This window comes from Populus alba, chromosome 2 (assembly GCF_005239225.2).
Source record: "Populus alba chromosome 2, ASM523922v2, whole genome shotgun sequence".
Classification (NCBI taxonomy): Eukaryota; Viridiplantae; Streptophyta; class Magnoliopsida; order Malpighiales; family Salicaceae; genus Populus; species Populus alba.
The window spans coordinates 5,083,193-5,104,223 of record NC_133285.1 but is presented as its reverse complement, the minus strand read 5'-3'; the positions used below and the strand labels follow the sequence as shown (position 1 = coordinate 5,104,223).

General features: G+C 35.5%; 3 protein-coding genes and 1 non-coding gene across 4 annotated transcripts; 3 read left to right on the top strand and 1 right to left on the bottom strand.

The window, feature by feature from the left end:
* The first annotated feature begins 321 nt into the window (after window positions 1-321).
* LOC118035789 (U-box domain-containing protein 30) lies at window positions 322-2,972 on the top strand. Its single transcript, XM_073407292.1, has 2 exons — window positions 322-481; window positions 622-2,972. The coding sequence occupies exon 2, from the start codon at window positions 927-929 to the stop codon at window positions 2,268-2,270; it is 1,344 nt and encodes a 447-aa protein (XP_073263393.1). The 5' UTR covers window positions 322-481; window positions 622-926; the 3' UTR covers window positions 2,271-2,972.
* Window positions 2,973-8,277: 5,305 nt separating this feature from the next.
* LOC118035788 (U-box domain-containing protein 30) lies at window positions 8,278-10,742 on the top strand. The gene is made up of 2 exons (XM_035041431.2): window positions 8,278-8,365; window positions 8,947-10,742. Exon 2 carries the CDS (start codon window positions 9,027-9,029, stop codon window positions 10,374-10,376), a length of 1,350 nt encoding a protein of 449 aa, XP_034897322.1. The 5' UTR covers window positions 8,278-8,365; window positions 8,947-9,026; the 3' UTR covers window positions 10,377-10,742.
* Window positions 10,743-15,540: 4,798 nt separating this feature from the next.
* LOC118035786 (protein PHLOEM PROTEIN 2-LIKE A10) lies at window positions 15,541-17,335 on the top strand. Its single transcript, XM_035041429.2, has one exon. The coding sequence runs from the start codon at window positions 15,951-15,953 to the stop codon at window positions 17,187-17,189; it is 1,239 nt and encodes a 412-aa protein (XP_034897320.1). The 5' UTR covers window positions 15,541-15,950; the 3' UTR covers window positions 17,190-17,335.
* A 1,557-nt stretch (window positions 17,336-18,892) lies between these two features.
* On the bottom strand, window positions 18,893-19,766 carry LOC118035787 (uncharacterized). The gene is made up of 2 exons (XR_012169267.1): window positions 19,363-19,766; window positions 18,893-19,215 (listed from the first exon to the last, which is right to left on the bottom strand). It is a non-coding gene; the product is annotated as an uncharacterized protein (transcript).
* Between the last annotated feature and the right edge of the window lie 1,265 nt (window positions 19,767-21,031).

Sequence of the window (21,031 nt, the reverse complement as noted above, 5' to 3'; positions counted from 1 at the left end):
TGAGAAGATATTACTTATTCTATTTTCAGAAAGAAGAACTGTAGATACTTTATTTATGCAATATTTCACTCAATTGAGATTACCAGATTGCTAAATATTGAATCAATTTTTTTATTTTTTTATCTACAAATTCACAGATACCCATTTCTTTGGATTTCCATGATCTAGAGACCGGATATTAAGGTGATTGACTATACGACTGCACGTGTGGTGCACAGTTGCCAATGGTTTGAAACACTGGCTATAGCCGGTCACTCCCACTAAGCTGTTCTCTTTATCTTTTTTTTTTTCTTCCTCGTCTAAAAAGTGAATAAAAATCAGGCATCTCATCTTAATGACAACAGTACATGAATGATTCCATTCCATTCAACACACTTTTTTTTCCGCTTTTTTTTTTTTCTGGGGCCTCCATTAGAAGAGACTCCATACTTGCTAGATAACTCTTTCATTTTCTCGACCTCAAATGCTCTTACTCTACTAGGTATGTTCATGTCCAAATTTCTCTTTTCAAATATTTTTTATTTTATCTATGCGGTGAATTTGAGTTGTGTAGGTTCTGTTCTTCATCATTGTTTTTTTTCAATCCGTTTTGATTGCTCTTTCCTCACTTTTTATGTGAAGTTGGGTTGTTGATGATTCCACCCTTTTCTTTGAACTTAAAGATGAAGTTAGTTTACTCAACACTTTGGTATTAGAGAAGAGGATTACATGTTGATGATGATAATGATGGGAAAGACTGTTACTGTTTTGACCAGAGACTCTTTATGCCTTCTCTCCTTTTCTCTTTTCCTTTCCCGCACGTTGCTTGTCCCGTGGATTTGACGGGTCTTCTTCTACTATTATTCTTTTCCTCTTGAATTAGATTTAGATATAGCTCCTTTTGTTGGATAGTGGGTAGTGTTTTCTTTCCAAAAGGGTATTGCAAAATGCCGATGTATCAGCCAAATAGCCATAGAAATTTAAGGCTAGATGTGGGTGCTGGTGGACAAATCCTGGATCTAGAAACAGCCATTAAAGATGGCATTTTGGGCGGCGGCGGCGGTTTAGTTTGTGCTGGCGTGACGGAGAAATTGGATCTAAAGAAGATGATTGAGGAGCTTGAATCAATAGAAGTGCCATCCGTGTTTATATGTCCAATTTCATTGGACCCTATGCAAGACCCAGTGACTCTCTGCACTGGACAGACTTACGAGAGATCCAACATTCTCAAATGGTTCTCTTTGGGTCATTGCACGTGCCCCACTACAATGCAAGAGCTTTGGGATGATACGGTGACGCCAAACAGGACTTTGCAGCAGCTGATTTATAGCTGGTTCTCGCAGAAGTATTTGGCTATGAAGAAGAGATCAGAGGACGTGTTAGGGAGGGCCATTGAGCTTTTGGATTCTTTAAAGAAGGTTAAGGGTCAAGCTAGAGTGCAAACTTTGAAGGAGCTAAGGCATGTTGTGGTTGCCCATTCAATGGCGAAGAAAACAGTGATGGATAAGGGTGGAGTTGCCTTGATTTCTTCTTTATTGGGTCCTTTTACGACTCATGCTGTGGGGTCTGAGGTAATTGGTATTCTTGTGAATTTGGATCTTGATTTGCCATCCAAGGCAAATTTGAGGCAGCCTGCAAAGATTTCCTTAGTTGTGGATATGTTGAATGAGGGTTCGATTGAGACCAAGATTAATTGTACGAAATTGATCGAAATGTTGATCGGACGAAAAGATTTGGGATCAGAAAATGTGTCAAGTTTGAGTCTTTTGGCGGGTTTGTTGAGGTTGGTGAAGGATAAGAGACACCCCAATGGAGTATTGGCTGGACTCGGTTTGTTAAATACCATATGTTTAGATGAATCCATTAGGAACTCAGTTGTGAGCATTGGGGCAGTTCCTCCATTAGTGGAGCTATTGCCCGGTTTGAATAATGAGTGCTTGGAATTAGCACTTCATATTTTGGAGGTTCTGTCAACCATTCCGGAGGGTAGATTGGCTTTGAAGGACTGTGCCAACACAATCCCTAATGTGGTCAAGTTTTTGATGAGCAAATCAGAGAGCTGTACTCAGCTTGCATTAACAATTCTGTGGGCGGTTTGCAATCTTGCACCAGAAGAATGCGCAGCACTTGCTGTGGAGGCAGGTTTGGCAGCGAAACTACTTCTTGTAATACAGAGTGGCTGCAATCCTGTGTTGAAGCAGCGGTCAGTTGAGCTCCTGAAACTGTGTAGTCTAAATTACACGGCTACTATATTTATTTCCAAGTGTAAGCTTTCCAGAACGATAGAGTGAATGAAATTGGCGGGTTGTTGATATATAGCATTTCTTTTACCTCGCAAGAGGCGAAGGAGCTCTCAGGGATCCGATGGAACTCGTGGTGGGGGTTGGTAAGGTACCCCTCTCACTCGCCTGTGTATATTAAAGAGCTTTGATACATAGCATTGATTTTCCATAATAGAAGCATCATAACGTGTATCTTAGGCTAATCACATGTTGTGTACCTGGCAATCCACTGTCTCTGAGCTGGTGGTTTACCAAAAATCTCTTAGCGAGCGAGGTTGTTGTTGAATTCAGCTGTTTTTGTTTGCCAAAAGGACTGAGCTGGGTCATGGATTCGTGATTGTTTCCATCCTCAACTAATGTGTAAAGTAGTCTCTAATGGAGCTTTGGTGAGGTTCTGGTGGTTTGGAAAGTAAGGGAGGCATTTGGGAATGAGCAATTCGTACAGTGATGTATCGTCAGTTGTTTTTGTAGTTAATTGTATGTTGTTCCGTTGATCCCCAGTTTTACACCCTTAATTTGTTAGGGTTTTGTTGGGTGGAAGTATATTCTTTTATTTCAGTTCTCAAGTATCATTTACCCCAAGTCTCAAAAGCTGTAGAATGGCAGAGTTTCTTGCTTTCATTGTAAAATCACGCTTGAAGAGCACCCGTTCGTATTTATACATGCTTAAAACTATTCCATTTTTCACTTTTGCTTGGGGCTTCTTTCAAATCATTCTTGTCTGTGTATTCACTCTCGTAGCTCTCTGCAATTTGAGCTTTTTGCTCTCTAAGGTTGGGATGCAGAGTATCCTTGGTGCTTAATAATGATCACTCCACATTTTTTTGAAAGATGTATTTGAATATGGGGATGGAAAGGACGAGATCATCAAACTCGACTTTGTCTGGAGCTTTTGAATGTTGTTCTGGAGAAGCGGGGATGATGATATGGCATATAATTAGCAATCACAGTCCTGTAATTCACGGTTGTTTGCTCTTGTAGCGTTGGAGCTTGTATGTTAATTTAAAGATTTTGGTCACAGCAGAGCAAGGGGATGTAGAACTAGGAGTGCCTTGTTAGAGACGTGGCAGGCCTACAAGAACAGCAAACTTAATTAGCATTAACAGAAAACTAGGGTTTTGCCCAATTCTTCCTCAAACGATACTATTTACTAGTGTGTGTGTGTATATTTTAATTTTATTATTTAATATTAGATTTATTAGTTATTGAGTCTCATTTGAAAAAAAGTATAAGATTATTTTAAACTCATGATTTGGATCATGAGTTGACTTGAATATTTTTTTTAACTAACTTTTTTTTTTTAATTTCATTAACAAAAAACTAAAAGAGAAGGAGGATTAATTGTACCTCTCCTCATGTAATAATATTTACTCAAATAGTTTTTTTGTTTTTTTTATATATATATATATATATATATATATAATTTCAATTTTATCTTTAATATTAGATTTATTGAGGATTGAGCTTTATAATATTTTTCAATTTACTTTTTATGAGATTATATCATACCATGACTTGAACCATGAGTTTGATAGGTTAACTCAGTTGACTCGAGTTTTTTTTTTCTCCTTTTCTAATTGATTTTTTTCTTCCTTTTAATTTTATCCTTCAACACTAGGTTAATTAAAAATTAGACTTTGCGATTTGTTTTGGATGTTTTCTATAAGGTTATTCTAATCTCATAATTCAGGTCATGGGTTTGGCGAGTTAACCTTGGTTGAGTCAAGTTGTTTTATTGTGTAGCTATTCTAATTATTTAAAAAAAAATTATTTTTCAACGCTAGGTTGATTGAGAATTGAGCTTTATAATTTATTTCAATTTGTTTTTCATTGGGCTATCTCGGTCTCATAATTTAGGTTGTGGATTTAGTAGGTTAAACCAAATTGACTAGAGTTATTTTTTTGGGTCTTTTTTAATTGATTTTTTTCTTAGTTTTGTCTTTTAACATTAAGTTTATTAGAAATTGAATTTCATTTTTTTTTTATGATTTGCTTTCTTCGATAACAAAAAGATAGAAAAAGGTATGTTTCACTAAAAAAAATTAAGATGCAATCCCAAAACAAAAATGAAGAATAACAAAGTTTCATAGCAAAATGATTGAAATACAACACTCTTCTTAGATCAGCTCCCCCAATAATATTTATGCCTCGTCCATTTTCTAACCACTTGTTATGCTGAACTAAAAATATGGTGGATGACATTATCTTTCACAAACTTAACTTGTTCATTGCTCATCAGCTTACAAACTTGCTATTATGAAATTCTTGCAATTTTTAGTTTAGTGGCTTTGGACAAAGATGAAGATATTCGATGTATCTTGCTTGCAGCAATTGCGGTGAATTATGAGGCAAGACAACATGAATCTTTGAAGAACTTAATGTGTTAAAGCAAATAATTTACAAACTTTAACTAACAAGATAAGTATCAGAAACAATCTTTTGACGGGGATGCAAAAAGGGATAAAGGGACATATTCATAATGAGCTTCTCAATATTGATTTCCATGTGTGGGGGCTTCCTTTTAAAGTGAATGATTTGTCTTATCATATCAATTAATTAAGTCATCTATTTTCTTATGAAGTTATCTTGCTTTTATCCAGGTTGAACTCTCTTATTTGCTTCTTGTAGATCTTAGTAGGGGTTGGCGTTTAGGGATGAGCTTATATTTCTTCTGCTAATTAAAGACATACAATGTTGCAAAGCTAATATATATGATATGCATGAGAGGAAAAAAAAAAAAAAAGGTAAATTGAATACGAGCTCACCGTTCAAGAGATGACAATGGTCATCATCTAAAGATATTATTACACTGATAAGGAAATTCATATTCATCCTAGTCAATTTGTAATAATCTAGACTCTTTTATAATCTATTTGACAACTATTTACCACCCAAATTTTCTGGCATTCAGGATGCTACATGTTGGGCTTTCCTTGACACAATTTATAGATGACACATATAACCTAATGATATGTTCTAATATTTAAGAGAATATGGGTATGTTTTTTACCAGGTCTCAAAAGGGTATCAAATCTGTCTAATGAAGGTTTTCATAAAGACAATATAGAAGCGATGTGAGACATGGTTAAGGCATGAATTCCTATCATTATCAAGCATATACTCATATATGAGTTCACGCATCAGAACCCTAACCAATAGTTATAGGGTAGATCGTTAATTCCTCGCCTAACCTAGAAGCTTACGTGTCCTTTTAAAAATCAAGACATGTGATGCATGAGGCGATATTATACAATGCATGATCAACATGTATAAAAATTAAAGAAAACAAATAAATACACGGACCATATAATTAAAACACAACAATCAGATAAAAAACAAAGTTTAGTCCACGGGAAGTCCTCAATGGAGTTGCTATTTTGTTGCACATATACGGCATCTTAACGAACATTCTCTTGAACTAGAATCTTTGAGGCGATGGGTGGAAAGGACGAAGAGTTTTTGTCCTTTATTAGTAAAAAAAAAAAAAAATTCACCACTTAGTATTTTGGTTACTAGAAATTCTAATTGATCTTGGAATCTGGATAAGAGAATTGATTGTGTATAAAAATGACATATCATCCATAATACACTTACTTAAGGTAAGATGCATTATTTATTTATTTGACTTGAAATAAGGTACTACTGTGTTTTCTAATTGTTGGTCTGTTTAATGGTTAAAGTGAATCCATCTCGGTAGAGTGGACCATAGCTTTATGGATAACGTTTATCCATTCGAAAGTCAGAATAAATTTTTTGCATTTATTTTTATATCGAGGATACATCTATATATAAGTTTGTAATCTTTGATGTTGAGACAAACAAAATAAGTTTTTTTTTTGTATTTTTAAATGTAGGCCAAATTTTTATAGATTCATAAACTGATTATTAAATTAAAAAATACATGCAAAGATATCAACAAAACTATTTTTCTTGAATTTCAGTATTTAAAGATTCTAAGTCATGCCATGTATTTTGTTATTATTATTATTTATGCAAATATGATTTTTTAAAAAAAAAATTAGTGACCCGACCATATGAAATTTAAAATAAAGTTGTTTTTATTTATTTATTAAAGAAAGATTTGTATTGTTTTCATGGAAGGGAACCAATTTATTTAATACTAAAAAATTATCTCACATAGAGGTCATAATTTCAAATATTAAATATGAAAGGGTAAAAAAAGTACGAAATTCAAAATTTAATTGTAAAATGATCTTTCAAAAATTAAAGATTTATTAAAAACCGGACTAAAACCATGTTTGACATGATGCAAATAATATTTTTATCAAGCTATTTTAAACATGATATCAACTTAACATGAATTATCGTTCATAAACTTAAAACCAGGTAATACAACAAATACCACATAAATCTTATTAATTTCACGAGCTTCATTCAAATTTCATGATAATTCAAATAAATCAACATAGATCTAACATAATTCATGAATCAAAAATAATTTTTTTCCTTCTGGTCTTTTGTGTGTATGGCCAACGACCATGGTGTTATGAAACTGGTTTAGGGTTTATGTTTGTGTGTGGGAGATCTAGATAAAGGAGAGAGGTCCCATTTTTTTTTCTTTTTGCCTTTTCTTGATTTTTGGAATGTTTGCGTGTGAATTGAAGAGAAAAGTGTGAGTAAATGGTTTTTGACCTTTTCTTTTCTTTTTGTTTTTTGGCTAATGCTTTTTTCCTGTGAGACTTGCTACTTATAATCAAAATAATTTATTTTTTTCCTTCAAATTGCTTGGTATTAGGCAAATTTTATGACCAAACAACCCAAAATCACCTTACTCCTCATTTTCTTTCTTTTTTCTGTTTTTTTTTTTAGCATTTTTTTTGTCCTCTTGTCTAAATATTTTTTTATTGTCATGATTTTTTTGAAAAAAAAATAAAATCAATGTCTACTCAATAAAAAAAAATACATCAATAATTTGAAATGAGAGCTTTAAAAATTTAACGCGTCAAAGGTAACTTTTTAAATTTTTAATGCTTTTAAAAAGACGCTAAAAATATAAAAAACGACGCAAATACATCAAAAATATAATTTTTATATTTTTTAATTTTTTTAAGAAAAATAAGAAAACAGAGATAAAAAATCATAACTCTTATAATGACGCTGCTATCGTTTGACATGGTTGGTTAAAAGGTTTTTAAAGTGTCCTTTCAATTACTTTTCATTTAAAAACTATCAAATTAATGTTATTTTAAATGTTTTCATGATTTTGTTATATCATAAAAAACACTCAAAATCATAATTTTTAAACTTGATTTGATGGTCGGTCTAATCCAAGATCCAGGTTGCCTGGATCAATTCTTTATTTTTGTAAAAATCAAAATAATATCGTTTTAGTAAAAAAAAAAAAAAAAGTCAACGAATTGCAATTAAGTTGTTAATCGGATCTTGCCCGGTCATCCAGATTTTTCATTCCCCTATTTTTTTTTTAACTTAGCCTAGTTTCAGCATCAGGTCGGCCGGATCCCAAATTAATCTACCGGATCAGATCAAGTTTTAAAATTATGCTTAAAATGTACAAATATGATGCCTTTTAAAACTAAAATACTTGAAAAAAAAACATATTTCATCGCATTATCAAATATTAAATAAACACTGGTGAAAATTATTTCAACTCATATATCATGGAGCATATGGATTGATACGCAACAAAAAATAAAAGATGGAAATTAGTTCAAGTACAGGGCACTCAAAAGGGCTTGTCGCCCCTTTTCTATATAGAGGGGCGTTGCAGGAAACGCGCTTCAATCTGGAGGGCCCATGACTGGCCACACGGATTGAGGATACGGTGCCACCAAAAAAGGGTGGGACTGTAATTTCAAGATTTGAAAGTGAAAAAAAATTAAATTTTTTGGATATACTATATTCAAATTTAATTTTGATTTTTTGAGCGGTGCGGTGACCTCCAATACAATACAGCAGCGAAATCTTCAAGGGTTTTTTGATAATTTCATACTTATGTTACCTGCCCTACACAGCAAAGAACAGCAGAAGGCTGCACTGCACAGTTCACAAGGTATAGCTTTTTATTCTATTTTATATATTTCTACTCTACACTCTTCTTCCCTGTATCGCCGCACCATAGGAAGGTATGGTTCCCATTCTTTCATGCCTTCGTTGCAATTGTTTCGATTTTCATCGCTTTCTTTTCTTTTCTTTCATTTCATGTGGTGAATTTGAGCTGTCCAGGTACTTATTGCTGCTCACTGTTACTTCACTTCTTCTTTTTGTGTGTGTGCGCGCCCCTTTTAGTTACTCTTTCCTTGTCATTATTAGCCTTTTATGTGAACCTGGCTGTTGACGATTTCGCTTTTTTGTTTCCTTTTTGAGTTGCGTGAGAAAGCTTTAGTGCTAGAGAAGTAGAATATACATAGAATCATAATGTCTTTGATGATGAAGAGGGAGAGTTTCTTACTTACACTCTATTAACCAGAGATAGAGAACAGATAAAAGAGCAAAAATAAATCATGCAATGTAGAAAATGTCTCCTTTCATTTGATTCTTTGTGTATTATGTATGTGAATGAGAGAGGGAGAGAGAGAGGGAGAGAGAGGGTGCCTTCTGCCATCTATCCTTTTCTTTCGTTTTCTTTCCCACACGTTTCTTGTCCCGTGGATGTGACGGGTCTTGATATTTTTATTATTCTTTGCCTTTTCCTGTGACATCTCAGGGTTCTTTGTTGAATCAGATTTTATCTCTTCGTGTTGGCTAGTGGGAAGTGTTGTTTTCTTTCTTAAACGGAACCCCGAAATGCCGATGTTTGAAGCAAAGAGCTATAGAAACGTAAAGCTAGATGCGAGTGCTGGTGGCCAAGTTCTAGACCTAGAAACTGCCGTTAAGGATGGCATTTTGGGCGGTGTTACCGGCGGCGGTTTAGTTTGTGCTGGTGTGGCGGAGAAATTGGATCTGAAGAAGATGGTTGAAGAGCTTGAATCAATAGAAGTGCCGACGGTGTTTATATGTCCGATTTCGTTAGACCCAATGCAAGACCCAGTGACTCTTTGCACCGGACAGACTTACGAGAGATACAACATCCTCAAATGGTTCTCTCTGGGTCATTGCACGTGCCCCACTACAATGCAAGAGCTTTGGGATGATACGGTAACGCCAAACAGGACTATGCAGCAGCTGATTTATAGCTGGTTCTCGCAGAAGTTCTTAGCCACGAAGAAGAGATCAGAGGATGTGCAAGGAAGGGCTATTGAACTTCTGGATAATCTGAAGAAAGTTAAGGGTCAAGCTAAAGTGCAGACTTTGAAGGAACTTAGGCAGGTTGTGGCTGCACATTCTACGGCAAGGAAGGCTGTGTTGGATAATGGCGGGACTGCCTTGGTTACATCTTTATTGGGCCCCTTTACCACTCATGCTGTCGGGTCTGAGGCTGTTGGAATTCTAGTGAATTTGGATCTCGATTTTGCAACCCAGTCGAATTTGAGGCAACCTGCAAGGATTTCGTTAATGGTGGATATGTTGAATGAGGGTTCTATCGAGACCAAGATTAATTGTACCCGATTGATGGAAATGTTGATGGAAGGGAATGATTTTGAGCATGAAAACATGTCGAGCTTGAGACTTTTAGTTGGTTTGTTGAGGTTGGTGAAAGACAAGAAACACCCAAATGGTTTATTGGCTGGACTTGGTTTGTTAAAGAGTATTTGTTCACATGAATCGGTAAGGGGCTCAGTTGTGAGCATTGGGACAGTTCCTCCATTAGTGGAGCTATTGCCAAGTTTGAATAATGAGTGCTTGGAATTAGCGCTCTATATTCTGGATGTTCTTTCAAGTATTTCCGAGGGAAGATTGGCTTTGAAGGTTTGTGCCAACACAATACCGAATGTGGTGAAGTTATTGATGAGGGTTTCCGAGACATGCACGCGGCTTGCTTTGTCGATATTATGGGCAGTTTGCATGCTCGCACCAGAAGAATGTACTGCACTTGCTGTGGAGGCGGGTTTGGCAGCCAAACTACTACTAGTAATACAGAGTGGTTGCAATCCAGTGTTGAAGCAGCAATCGGTTGAACTATTGAAATTGTGTAGTCTAAATTACACATCTACCATTTTTATTTCCGAGTGTAAGCTTACGAGAACAATACAGTGAATGTGAGAATTTGCTGATATATACCATCCGTTTCACCTGTCACAAGATGGAAAGGGGCTCGAGCTCGGGAGATTAGATGATGCAAAATGGGTTCGTAAGGAATTCTTTTCTCTCGCTTGTATATATCAAAGATCATTGATACACTGTATTGGATTTACATGATAGAAGCGTCATAATGTGGATTTAGGCTAATTGCATATTGTGTAATTATTAATCCACTCTCTGTAAGCTGGCAGTTTGCCAATTTTTTTCTAATATATAATAACCCAAAGAGGTTATGTTGTTAAATTGGGCTGTTCTTTTCTTTCCCTTTTCTTTTCTGCCGCCAATCTGATCCTTAGTTTGGTGATAGTAGCCATAGACAAGAGAGGGTTTTTTGCCGGAGTTGGGTGATGACAATTCGGTGAGTGGATGTGGGGAGGGAATAACCCTTGCAGATGGGCTTGCATTTTTCCCTTGTAATTTTAGTTAATTTTCAACATACCATTGATCCCCGGATTTTCAACCCTTATATTTTAGCTCTCTGTGGAGAGCGTGTATATTTTCTTAACTGTTTAAATTGGTGTTTTACTGTGACTCGGTCATTGCAGTATTTGTGAGGACTCTGCAGTCTGCATTCAGTGTAAGCTCGTGATCTGTATCTTTTATTGGGACTCCTTACCTTTCCTAGTTTATAGCTAGTTTGTAGGTTGTAAGCGTAATCGTTGACATAATAATTCATGTCAGTTTCTCACTGCAATATCAAATTAAAGCCTCTGCCTGTGGGCACCCCACACGCATTTGAGCCTTCTCTGTTCAAGAATAGTAATAGCAGATGAGAAACTGTTGATGCGTTGATTGAGTTGATGTTTCAACCTCTCTCTTCTTCCATTTTCTTTGCATCGTTTGATGGGAATTGGAACAGGCAGGAGTGTTGAAATTTAAATTTGGGTTTCGCTGAATAGAAATGTCAGATGGTTGCAGTAGTCGCTGCTGCAATTCATAGAGCAATGTATTTTTCCTTACCGTATATTGAATTTCAATATCGAAAGAGACGGTGGAGCAAATGGATGTAGGTTTTGGATCAGCTGGTCAAGCCAAGTCCCGGAGTCACCGAAACTTTAAGGACCTGCCCGTTCAATATCAATGCGCTCAACTAGATCCGTTATTACCTAAAAGTACACGCTTTTCCAGTCGGAATCCCGTAAGACAGTTCACTGCCAAGATTTGGATAAGCTAGAAGGATTCCAGGGGCCCTGGATTCCTCTTTTGCTGTCACCACTTTCGCCAAAAAAAAAAAAAGGGGCGGGGGGGATTAAAAATGAGCGGGAAAAAATTGCTGGAACCTCTAAAGGAGAGCAAGCAATAATCAACGGAGGAATGACGACGCCTTATCCCATCTTCGAATGAGAACAGAATCGATGCTAAAATATAAAAACAAAAAGCTTGAATTAGAAGCTAGTCAAGTTTTTGTGATATTGCAAGCGTTTGAGCTTTTATTTTTATCCCTCCGTATTGCATGTCAATGCTCAACTTATCCTCAAAACTAGCCTACAAAGAGCATTGTCCAAGGGGACAGCTAATAGTCTGAAGCCCATTTGACCTTTCCTTTAAAGAGAAAGAAAGAATGATGATGATGATGATTGGTCAGAAACTCTGACCAACTTCAACTAAAATCACTCATTTGGTTCAAAATTTTAATAGGAGCGTAATTTTATTAGTTCGAGTCTTGTAAGATCCTCTGTCGCCATATTCAATAATCAAAAAACGCAAGCGAGCTTCGTTGTTTTCTTGTCCTGTCTGGATTGTCAAATCATAGGAGCATGCTTTAGGGCGTATTATTGACAAGCGAGAGCATGATGCCACGAGCATTGGTTGTTTTGTTTTTCATGCCTAGTTGGTGTCTTCACTCCGTCTAGGTCGACAGCACTTAAGCTTCACATCAAAGGTGGTCAGGTTAAGAAAATGTGAAAAACATTGCCTCACATAATAAATCTCTGGCCTTCTAACTTGTCTGCCTGTAAATTCAATGACTGCGTCCAGCTAGCATATATACTGAGCTTAATTACACGATCCTTTGCTGCGTTAAAGTGGGAGTAGGCAAAGCTCAGATTGTCCACACCTATCGCAGGTGTGAGGACCGGCTTGCTGATTTAATTTGGCCTTCTCGGTCGTTAGGGGATCGTTTCTCGGGTGATTCTCCGGTTGGAATGCTTCTTTGAATTACCTACCAGGATGATGATCCGGTACGGTACAGAAGTAGCGTTGCCCCGAAATGGTCGCCTGCATTCATGTCTCGACGAAGGTCCCTTATTCGTGCCCATCTATGATCCAGTATCCAACCTATATGGTGTATGCCATGCAGAACAACCCAGATAAAGAAGCCCAGGATGGAACCTCCAGGCCTGGTTTTAGCCTGCCTCGGTTCTTGCTTTGGAATTGATATCCAATTCAAACAAAATAAATCAAGCAACCATTCATTAGTTGCATTGTGGATCAGATCTGCAGCTAGAAAGTGACCCATGAAATATGCAAACATTTTAACATTTTATTTTCATTTTAATATAACACACTCACAGAACACTACACTATTTATTAGAATAGATTTTTTTTTTAAAAAAATTATCTAGTAACTCTCTAGCTCCACTGCTAAGTATTAACAGGTTAGTTAATGGTAGCTGTAGTAATATATTGAAGACAAATTCGCGGGTGTATGGATTTGATAATATGATTTAGATGTGTTTGCAAATGTAAATTTAAATAAAATTAATTTTATTTTCATAATCTTTTATGATTTTAATTCCAATACCTAAAAAATATTAATAACAATTTAAATTTATTTTGAAAATCATTTTTAAATACAATTAAAATGTATTATTAATTAAACGCATCATAAGCATATACTAATACAGTCTAAATATAGCTCGATTGTTAACGCTTTAAAGAGTGTGTTTAATTAAAAATGTGGAAGAGATTGAAATTTATGCATGAAGTCCAAAAAAAAAAAAACATAATAAAATAAAATAAAATAACTAACTTTTATGAGTAATGTTTATACACAGTCAGATTATTTCTACCTTCAACCTCAACTTCTATCGCATTTCCAAGCATGTTAAAGGCTTATATTATTATTATTATAGAATTATTTCGATTTATAGAAGTAATTCTTTTATTATTATTTCAGCCATCTTCATCCCTCTTGACAACCACTTGTTGAGATTCTTTCTTTCTCTTTTCCTACTCAAAGCTTCAAAAAACATGCCTTCCACATCACAACCCATGAAAAATCTCTCTTCATGAGCACCGTCGTCACCTTTTGTCAATCCTTATGGCATCGATCTTAATATCACCGTCGACACCCTAATGGAATCGTCAGTTGCAACCTCTTACAAGCTCACCATTATCTCTCTTCTAAATTCACAAGCAACAATTATATCTTTTGGCGGTCATTTAAATTAGTAAATGACGATCATCCATGCCCTACCAGAACCACACCATCATTGATAACACCATAGAAGTTAATCCAACCTCTGTCATGGAGGTATAACAGGAACAACTACCAGCTCATGAGCACACTAATTATCTCCCTCTCCACCGAGGTCCTATCTTTAATTATTGGCCGTGTCACATGATCTTATGCCATTTGAACCACTATGACATCAACAATGACCTCTTCTCTGCACCGTGCATCAGAAATGACATCGTGTAGACGCAAAGCCTCCCGAATTGAATCAAGTCTATCACGACAAATTATGCACCAATTAATGGCGTGGGTGTGTAGAGTCTCATTAGTTGCGTCATGAACTACAGCAGCGACTCTTTGACCCTCCTGTTACAGAACCAAGTGGAAGGAGGTAGGGCGGGGGGGTGAAGAGGATTAGCGACAACAAGGAATAACGACGGCACTAGGAGCGATGACGGGGACAGAATGGTTTCCAGATGAGAGAGAGCACTAGGCTAAGAGAGAGGAATGGGAGAAAAGGAGGGGGAGTTTGTAACTTTGTAGCAGCGCAGCTCTTAATCTCCATATTCTAAATGGTTGGCTATATATGTATGGGAAGTAGTGCAGCTCATTCAACGAAGTTTACGCAGGTTGTGCTGCTCCTAGAATTAAATGCAAACCCTTGTAATTATGATGCTGAGAATAACATAATTGTTTGAAAAAATTAAAAAAATCTTCGAGGATTGCATTACTCGGAGTAGTGCAACTTCTGCACCTATACTATTTCTTTAATTATTTTTAAAGATATGATAGTTTGTCATATTTTTTTCAAATGCTCTAGTTTAAAAACTCTCCAATTTTCATTTAATATAAAGTATTATATTAGTAACTATGAAGAAAAAAGGAGTATTTGTTAGCATTTTTAAAAATCTCATTTGGAATTTGCAATATGTGCTGTAAAATTTCTCTTCGATTCTTTTGTTTTTTGTTACGGGGAGCACCGGAGAAGGTTGAACTTGAGATCTGAGTTACATCGGAACTACGTTTCTTCTTAAACTACGAGTTAATTAATTAACAGAGTTTCCCTCATGTCATTTACAAAAAATAAATATCAGTCGAAATTGTTGAATCCCATATTCTTTGATATTATATTATATTATAGTAGTAGTCGTTTTATAAAATGTATTTTATTTAAAAATATATTAAAATAATATATTTTTTATTAAAATTTATTTTTGATATACATAAAAAAATAAAAAATAAATTTTTAGCCATAGTGTTTTGACGCAATGCGAAAACAAATCCCATAGCGATTCAACTACCAATACAACAAAGGGTACAAACGAGAAAAATATAAATAAAAAACCAAAGGAGATGGTTGTTGGGAGCACAAATCCTGTTGATAATAATACATAACGATAAGATTGATTCATGATAAGTAAATCTGTCGTGGAAATTGCCCTACTCGTTATCTTTTTTCCTCTCAAGATTCTGTCGGTATTGAGTTGAATTTGTTTTCTTAAAAAAAAAAAAAAATTATTTTAAATATATATATTTTAAATATTCTTATATTATTTTGATGTATTTTAAAAATATATTATTTAAATAATTTTTAAATAACAAATATCTTAAAAAATTATTTTTACTACCATTTCGGTACACGTGGAAGTCTAGAATCAAACAAACACAAGCACCGCCTGCAGATTTTTTTTTTTTTTTTTAAAAAAAAGGAAAAAGAAGAGGAATCAGCTCTCATTGCTTCTACTCCGTTTTTGTCTGTTGTGTTGTCAGCTTGCCATCTCTCTTCCCTCACCTGTACTGCAGCACTGTACAATCAAATCAGGTTCCCTCGTCATCTCTCGTTTAATTGTTTTTTTTTTTGCATACAAAATTTCCAGTTTTCAATTCTCATCTGCTTACAATTTTAATCACTCATCTTTTAAAACATCCTTTAGTGATTCAACTACCAATACAGCATCCATACATACATATTCATATATCCAACAACACATGACAACATTAAAACGAAACCGAACCCTAATTTTCTCGCTTTTATAAACAAACCCTTTTCTGTCTTTATCTCTGCGCCCATAACCCATTCTCGTTTCTCCAATTTCACAATTTAAGCCCTAGGGTTCCAATTTGCGGAAACGATGGATCTTGAATTGGTGATAAAGGGTTTAGATTTTTCTAGGAGAAAAAAGAAATTGTTGATTTTTCTAGCCGTGTCTGGTGTATCTGGCTATGGGGTTTATAAGGTGTATAATTTGCCTGCTGTGGTAAGAAAAAGGAGGAGATTTATGAGACTTATGGGGGCTTTGATTTCTTTTGCTGAAATGGTTTCCGATTCCGCAGAGACTATCAGTATTGTCTCTAAGGATTTGAAGGAGTTTTTGCAATCTGATACGGATAAAATCCCCAATAGTTTAAAGCAAATTTCGAAGATTGTGAAATCGGATGAGTTTTCCGAGTCCTTGATTGGGGTTACTCAGGCTTTGACTCTTGGGGTTCTGCGAGGGTATAATTTGGAGTCTGGAAATGATAAGAAGTTAGGGTTAGGTTATGGGAATTCGAGTTTTTCTGATCAAGTGATGGAGAGGTTGTTTTCTAGTAAAGGGACCGGATTTGTTTCTGTTGTGGTCGGTAGTTTTGCGAGGAATTTGGTTTTGGGGCTTTATTCGAGTGGTGAGGATCAATCACGATCGAGTTTATCAGATGTGCCTGGATGGATTGGTGTGGTTTGTGATGATAGGTGTAGGGAGCTCATTGCTGATTGCATACAAAAGTTTGTGAGCACGGCGGTTGCTGTTTATCTTGATAAGACGTTGCAGATCAATACTTATGATGAATTTTTCACTGGCTTGACAAATCCAAAGCATCAAAACAATGTGAGGGACGTTCTGGTTTCTATCTGTAATGAAGCTGTGGAAACACTAGTGAAAACATCTCACCAAGTGTTGACCACCAGTTCGACTGCAAAGTCGGGTTCTGCTTATTCAATTGTTGAGCAGGGTGAAGAATTGGGTGTGAACAAAGATGATTATCTTAAGCGGGAAGCATGTATGAAAGATAGGAAGTCTTTTGATGAGGTTCAGAATGGTGGATGGGTTGGCAAGGTTTCATCTGCTTTGTCAGTGCCAAGCAATAGGAAGTTTGTGCTGGATGTGACCGGGAGGGTTACATTTGAAACGATAAGGTCCATTGTGGAGTTCATGATGTGGAAGATGTCGGATGGGGTGAAAAGAAGTCTTAATGTGGTTCAGGAAGAGGTTGTCGACAGAGGACTTGAAGTAGTCAGATATGTTGGGGCTAAGTCCTCTGTTATCGTTACCGTATGCCTGGCCTTGTATTTACATGTTCTGGGTGGCTCTAGGGTTCTCTTAACTGCCTAAATTCACAGGGCTCTTCCTTCCCCGTGAAGCAGCTAGAGAGGTCTTGCATGTACATATCCTTGTATCACTTCGTTTAAATGATTTTAAAGTGCGCATCCTCATTGTAAACATTCAAGTCTTATTAATGGAATTGCTCTTCTTCTTTTTTTAGATAAAAAAATAATCAGATTTGATGCATAAAAATTACGATCTTACGAACACTTGAATGTTTACACGCGATATGCATAGTTTTATGTTCATATTGAAGCCACAGTTCAGTGCTTTTGGTTCCTGTCCATATGTTACACGGTCTATGCTAAGTCCGTGGCCATTGAAGTGAAGAAAATTGAATTATTTTCCAAACGTGAAGAAGAGTGAGAGATGATGTATTAGGAACCAATAGAGTTATAGCAAGTTATCTATGTTTCATATGATCAAGCATACTTAGTTGAGATGAACTTAGGTGGTTGGTGTTTAACAAGTTATTGCAACACAGAAGTTCCGGTATGTATTCAGACTTTTTTTTTTTTTTTTCCCAAAGAAGCTGTTGTGTGTTCATTTGAAGCTCATCTGTTTGAAAATCTGCATACTTGCTATTTCTTACCCACTCCATCTATCTTGAGTTTGGAGTCCTTTTTTTTATTTTCCCTCATTGCTCTTAGGAAAAAATTGGGATACTTTTATAGTCTCCATTGCCTTGGCAGAGATAAGATGAGATTGATAGACATTCATCTATTATGCTAAAGGGAATAATGGGGATTATTCAAACTAGTGATGATTCTATAGCAAAGAACATTAGAATCTTTTCAGAATTGAAAGTGAATCTGAATTCAAAACTCATAGTGGAGTTTGAGTGGAATAGTCCTGATGGGTTGAACGGGGAGTTCTTCATGATGTTCCCTACCCCATTACTTCAATGGAGACGGTAGTTAAATAATTCTTTGACCGATCCATTGTATTCTGCCACTGCAGAGCTTGTTCTTGTGCCTGGTTGACGCAGTCAAACATCCACTAGAAAAGTAGAAGTTCAGACATAGCTGTTGATTCTAATTTGAAAGTGATATTCTAATTTGATTGGAAACACCTGTAAATTATGCTAACAGGAAATTAGCATTACTAGCTTATGGTGTGAATTCTGGAGCAAGTCTACGAAATGTTTTGTCACAACTTGCTGCTTTCATTGGCCGGAGAATGCCAAGAACCTGTGCTGAAAGAGTACCTATGCTTCCAAGTCGTCAATAAAGAAGTTCCTTAGGCTGATATGATGTGATAACACATGCTTTTGGACGAAAGAGTTCATTGCACTTCTCCAAGTAATTTCCATGAAGCTTCATTTGTCATGTCCAAAAGGAGGAGAAACTCATGACTTTTTCGAGGCACTGGAACTATCGGCATTGAAAATTGAAGGCGCCACGGTTGTTTACACGTCTTGGACAATTTTGCTTCGACTGTGTGTTTGACTGTTTGCAAGTGTGTTGCAGGCTTTTTCTTTAGGAATTCATGAAATATTATTTTTTAATATTTATTTTTATCATCCGCATATCAAAATCATTACAACGGGGGTGCTAAAAAGTTGATTGATTTATTTTCTTGTTTGGAGGGATTTCCCAAACATGTTACCAACCATGAAAACTTGTATTCTGGGAAACCACTAGCCCATTTCCAACTACAGAGCAGTACTAACAAGAAACTACACATAAATAATGGATTACACACGGTGGTGCTAAAAAGTAAATTGATTTTGTTTTCTTATTCTGGTAATGAATTATTTCTGATCACAACGTAAAGAAAATACAAGAACGTAAAATCTTGAGGCTATAATACAAATAGCAAGAAACAGGATACACTTCTTAATATATTATTACCAACAGATGCAATTAACTTGAATCATTATTGATTTTACAATTGCACGACAACTAGCTCATGGCTTGTGCTTCTGTGTATATATATAATCCACATGAGCAGCGAGGGTCCTTCTCATCAAGCACTCTTCTTCCCCTAGTCCTTCACAGCTCTCAACAACCGCAGCCTCATCCGCCATGGCATCCTAAATATCACACAGAAATCAAGAGCCCAGAATCACAACAAAGAAAGAACCAAGTCACAAAATCAACGTATTACAGAGTCTATGAATACAAATAAAAACGGAGACATGAGAATTGAAATATATATAGAGAGCAGGTTAGGTTTTCACCAGAGAGTCATCGGATTGGACCGGCTGGGGGTGAGCAGCACAATTAAGCGCGAAGCTGAGGAGAAGGGCTACGGTGAAGAGGGTTGTAAGCTTAGACATTTTTTTTGGGTTTTAGTTGCACTTTGGGTTTCTTCTATGGGTCAGAATGAAGAGAGAGCTGGAGAAGTGAATTTATATATAGTGGAGAGGAGAGAGCGCTTGAAAGAGGTGAATACTGAATAGGTAAGGACCGTAAGGTCAAAATTCGTTTGAAGCTGATGTATATGCTGTAAAATAATCAATTAGGTCACGACAGGTTGACGGGATTACACGGTTTATGACTTTGCAGTGACTGTCGCTACGCTAGGCGATAAAAAAACAAAAACAAAAACAAAACAAAAGGAAAGTTAGTAACACGTTGACGGGAGTTTATATGCCAAGACATTTGGATTGGACGAGTACATTTTTAAATAGTAAAGATAACGAGGATAGATAATACCTGAGATGAAAATAAAAAATATATTTGATAATAGTGTATAAAATAGAATGATTTAATTTGTATTATATTTGATCATGAAGATAAAATAAAATAAAATATAAAAAAAATTATTTTAATCTTAATATATATTACTATCAAATTTATATATCTAAAAATATAATTAGATATTTTTTTAATTTAAAGTATTGAAATTAATAATAATATAATAACTCTAGGTATAAAACCAAGAGTGGCCTCACATCTAGACTCAGAATTTGACTATCTTGATGGGTCAGGGATTCAGGTTTTGGGCTGGTTTAGATTTAAAAAAAATAATAATAATAAAAATTGACTTGATCTAAACTGATTAAAAATCAAGTAGATTCATGACCTAGACACCTCGAGATAAAACTTGGGTCAGAGACTCGTTGACTTAGTTAAAAAAAAATAATTTTTTAATCAAAATAATGTTGTTTTGATCCTTTAAAAAAAATTAGGGTTGGCTATCCTGACCTGTGATTCAGGGCTTGCTCAAGATTGATCCTTGTGTCAGGTTTTAAAATTATAATAATAATTAATTTTATTATTAGATGTATAATTTTAAAATTAAAATCTTTTTTACATTGATATTTTAGAGATAAATTTAAATAATAAATACTATACGTGGAGATATATTTTTTTTGTTCTATACTTTATCACTGCATTTTTTTTCTTTTCAATTTAGTCCTTTCAAATTATGTTACCATGATTTTATGTGCCTATATCTATTTTGGTTTGGTTCTCCCACTTACCATATGCGTTGTAAAATATTTTGAGATTAAATTAATGACCAATTTTGTGAAATAAAGTTTTTATTTCTTGTTGAAAAATAAATTGAGAGATGTGGGACCAAAATTATCATAAAGAAAGAAACAAATTCATACCCAAACTCCATTCCAAAATTGCTATCCATACCCGACCTGAAACAGACAAGTACAGATTTTTTTATATCCAAACCTAACCTAACTGGATTTGAGGTATCCATAACCCGACTTCAATCACTCAATTGAAGAAGAAGACGATGAAACTACTGTGTTTTTATGAGACGGGTACTTAACTTGTAAACTTGGCAGGGCTCTATTTAAAGTGATTTACTGAGATGGGTTAGTTATAAATTGAAGCTTTATGCTTTGCAAGTGATTATGGAGAGGGTGAGACCAATATATTACATAG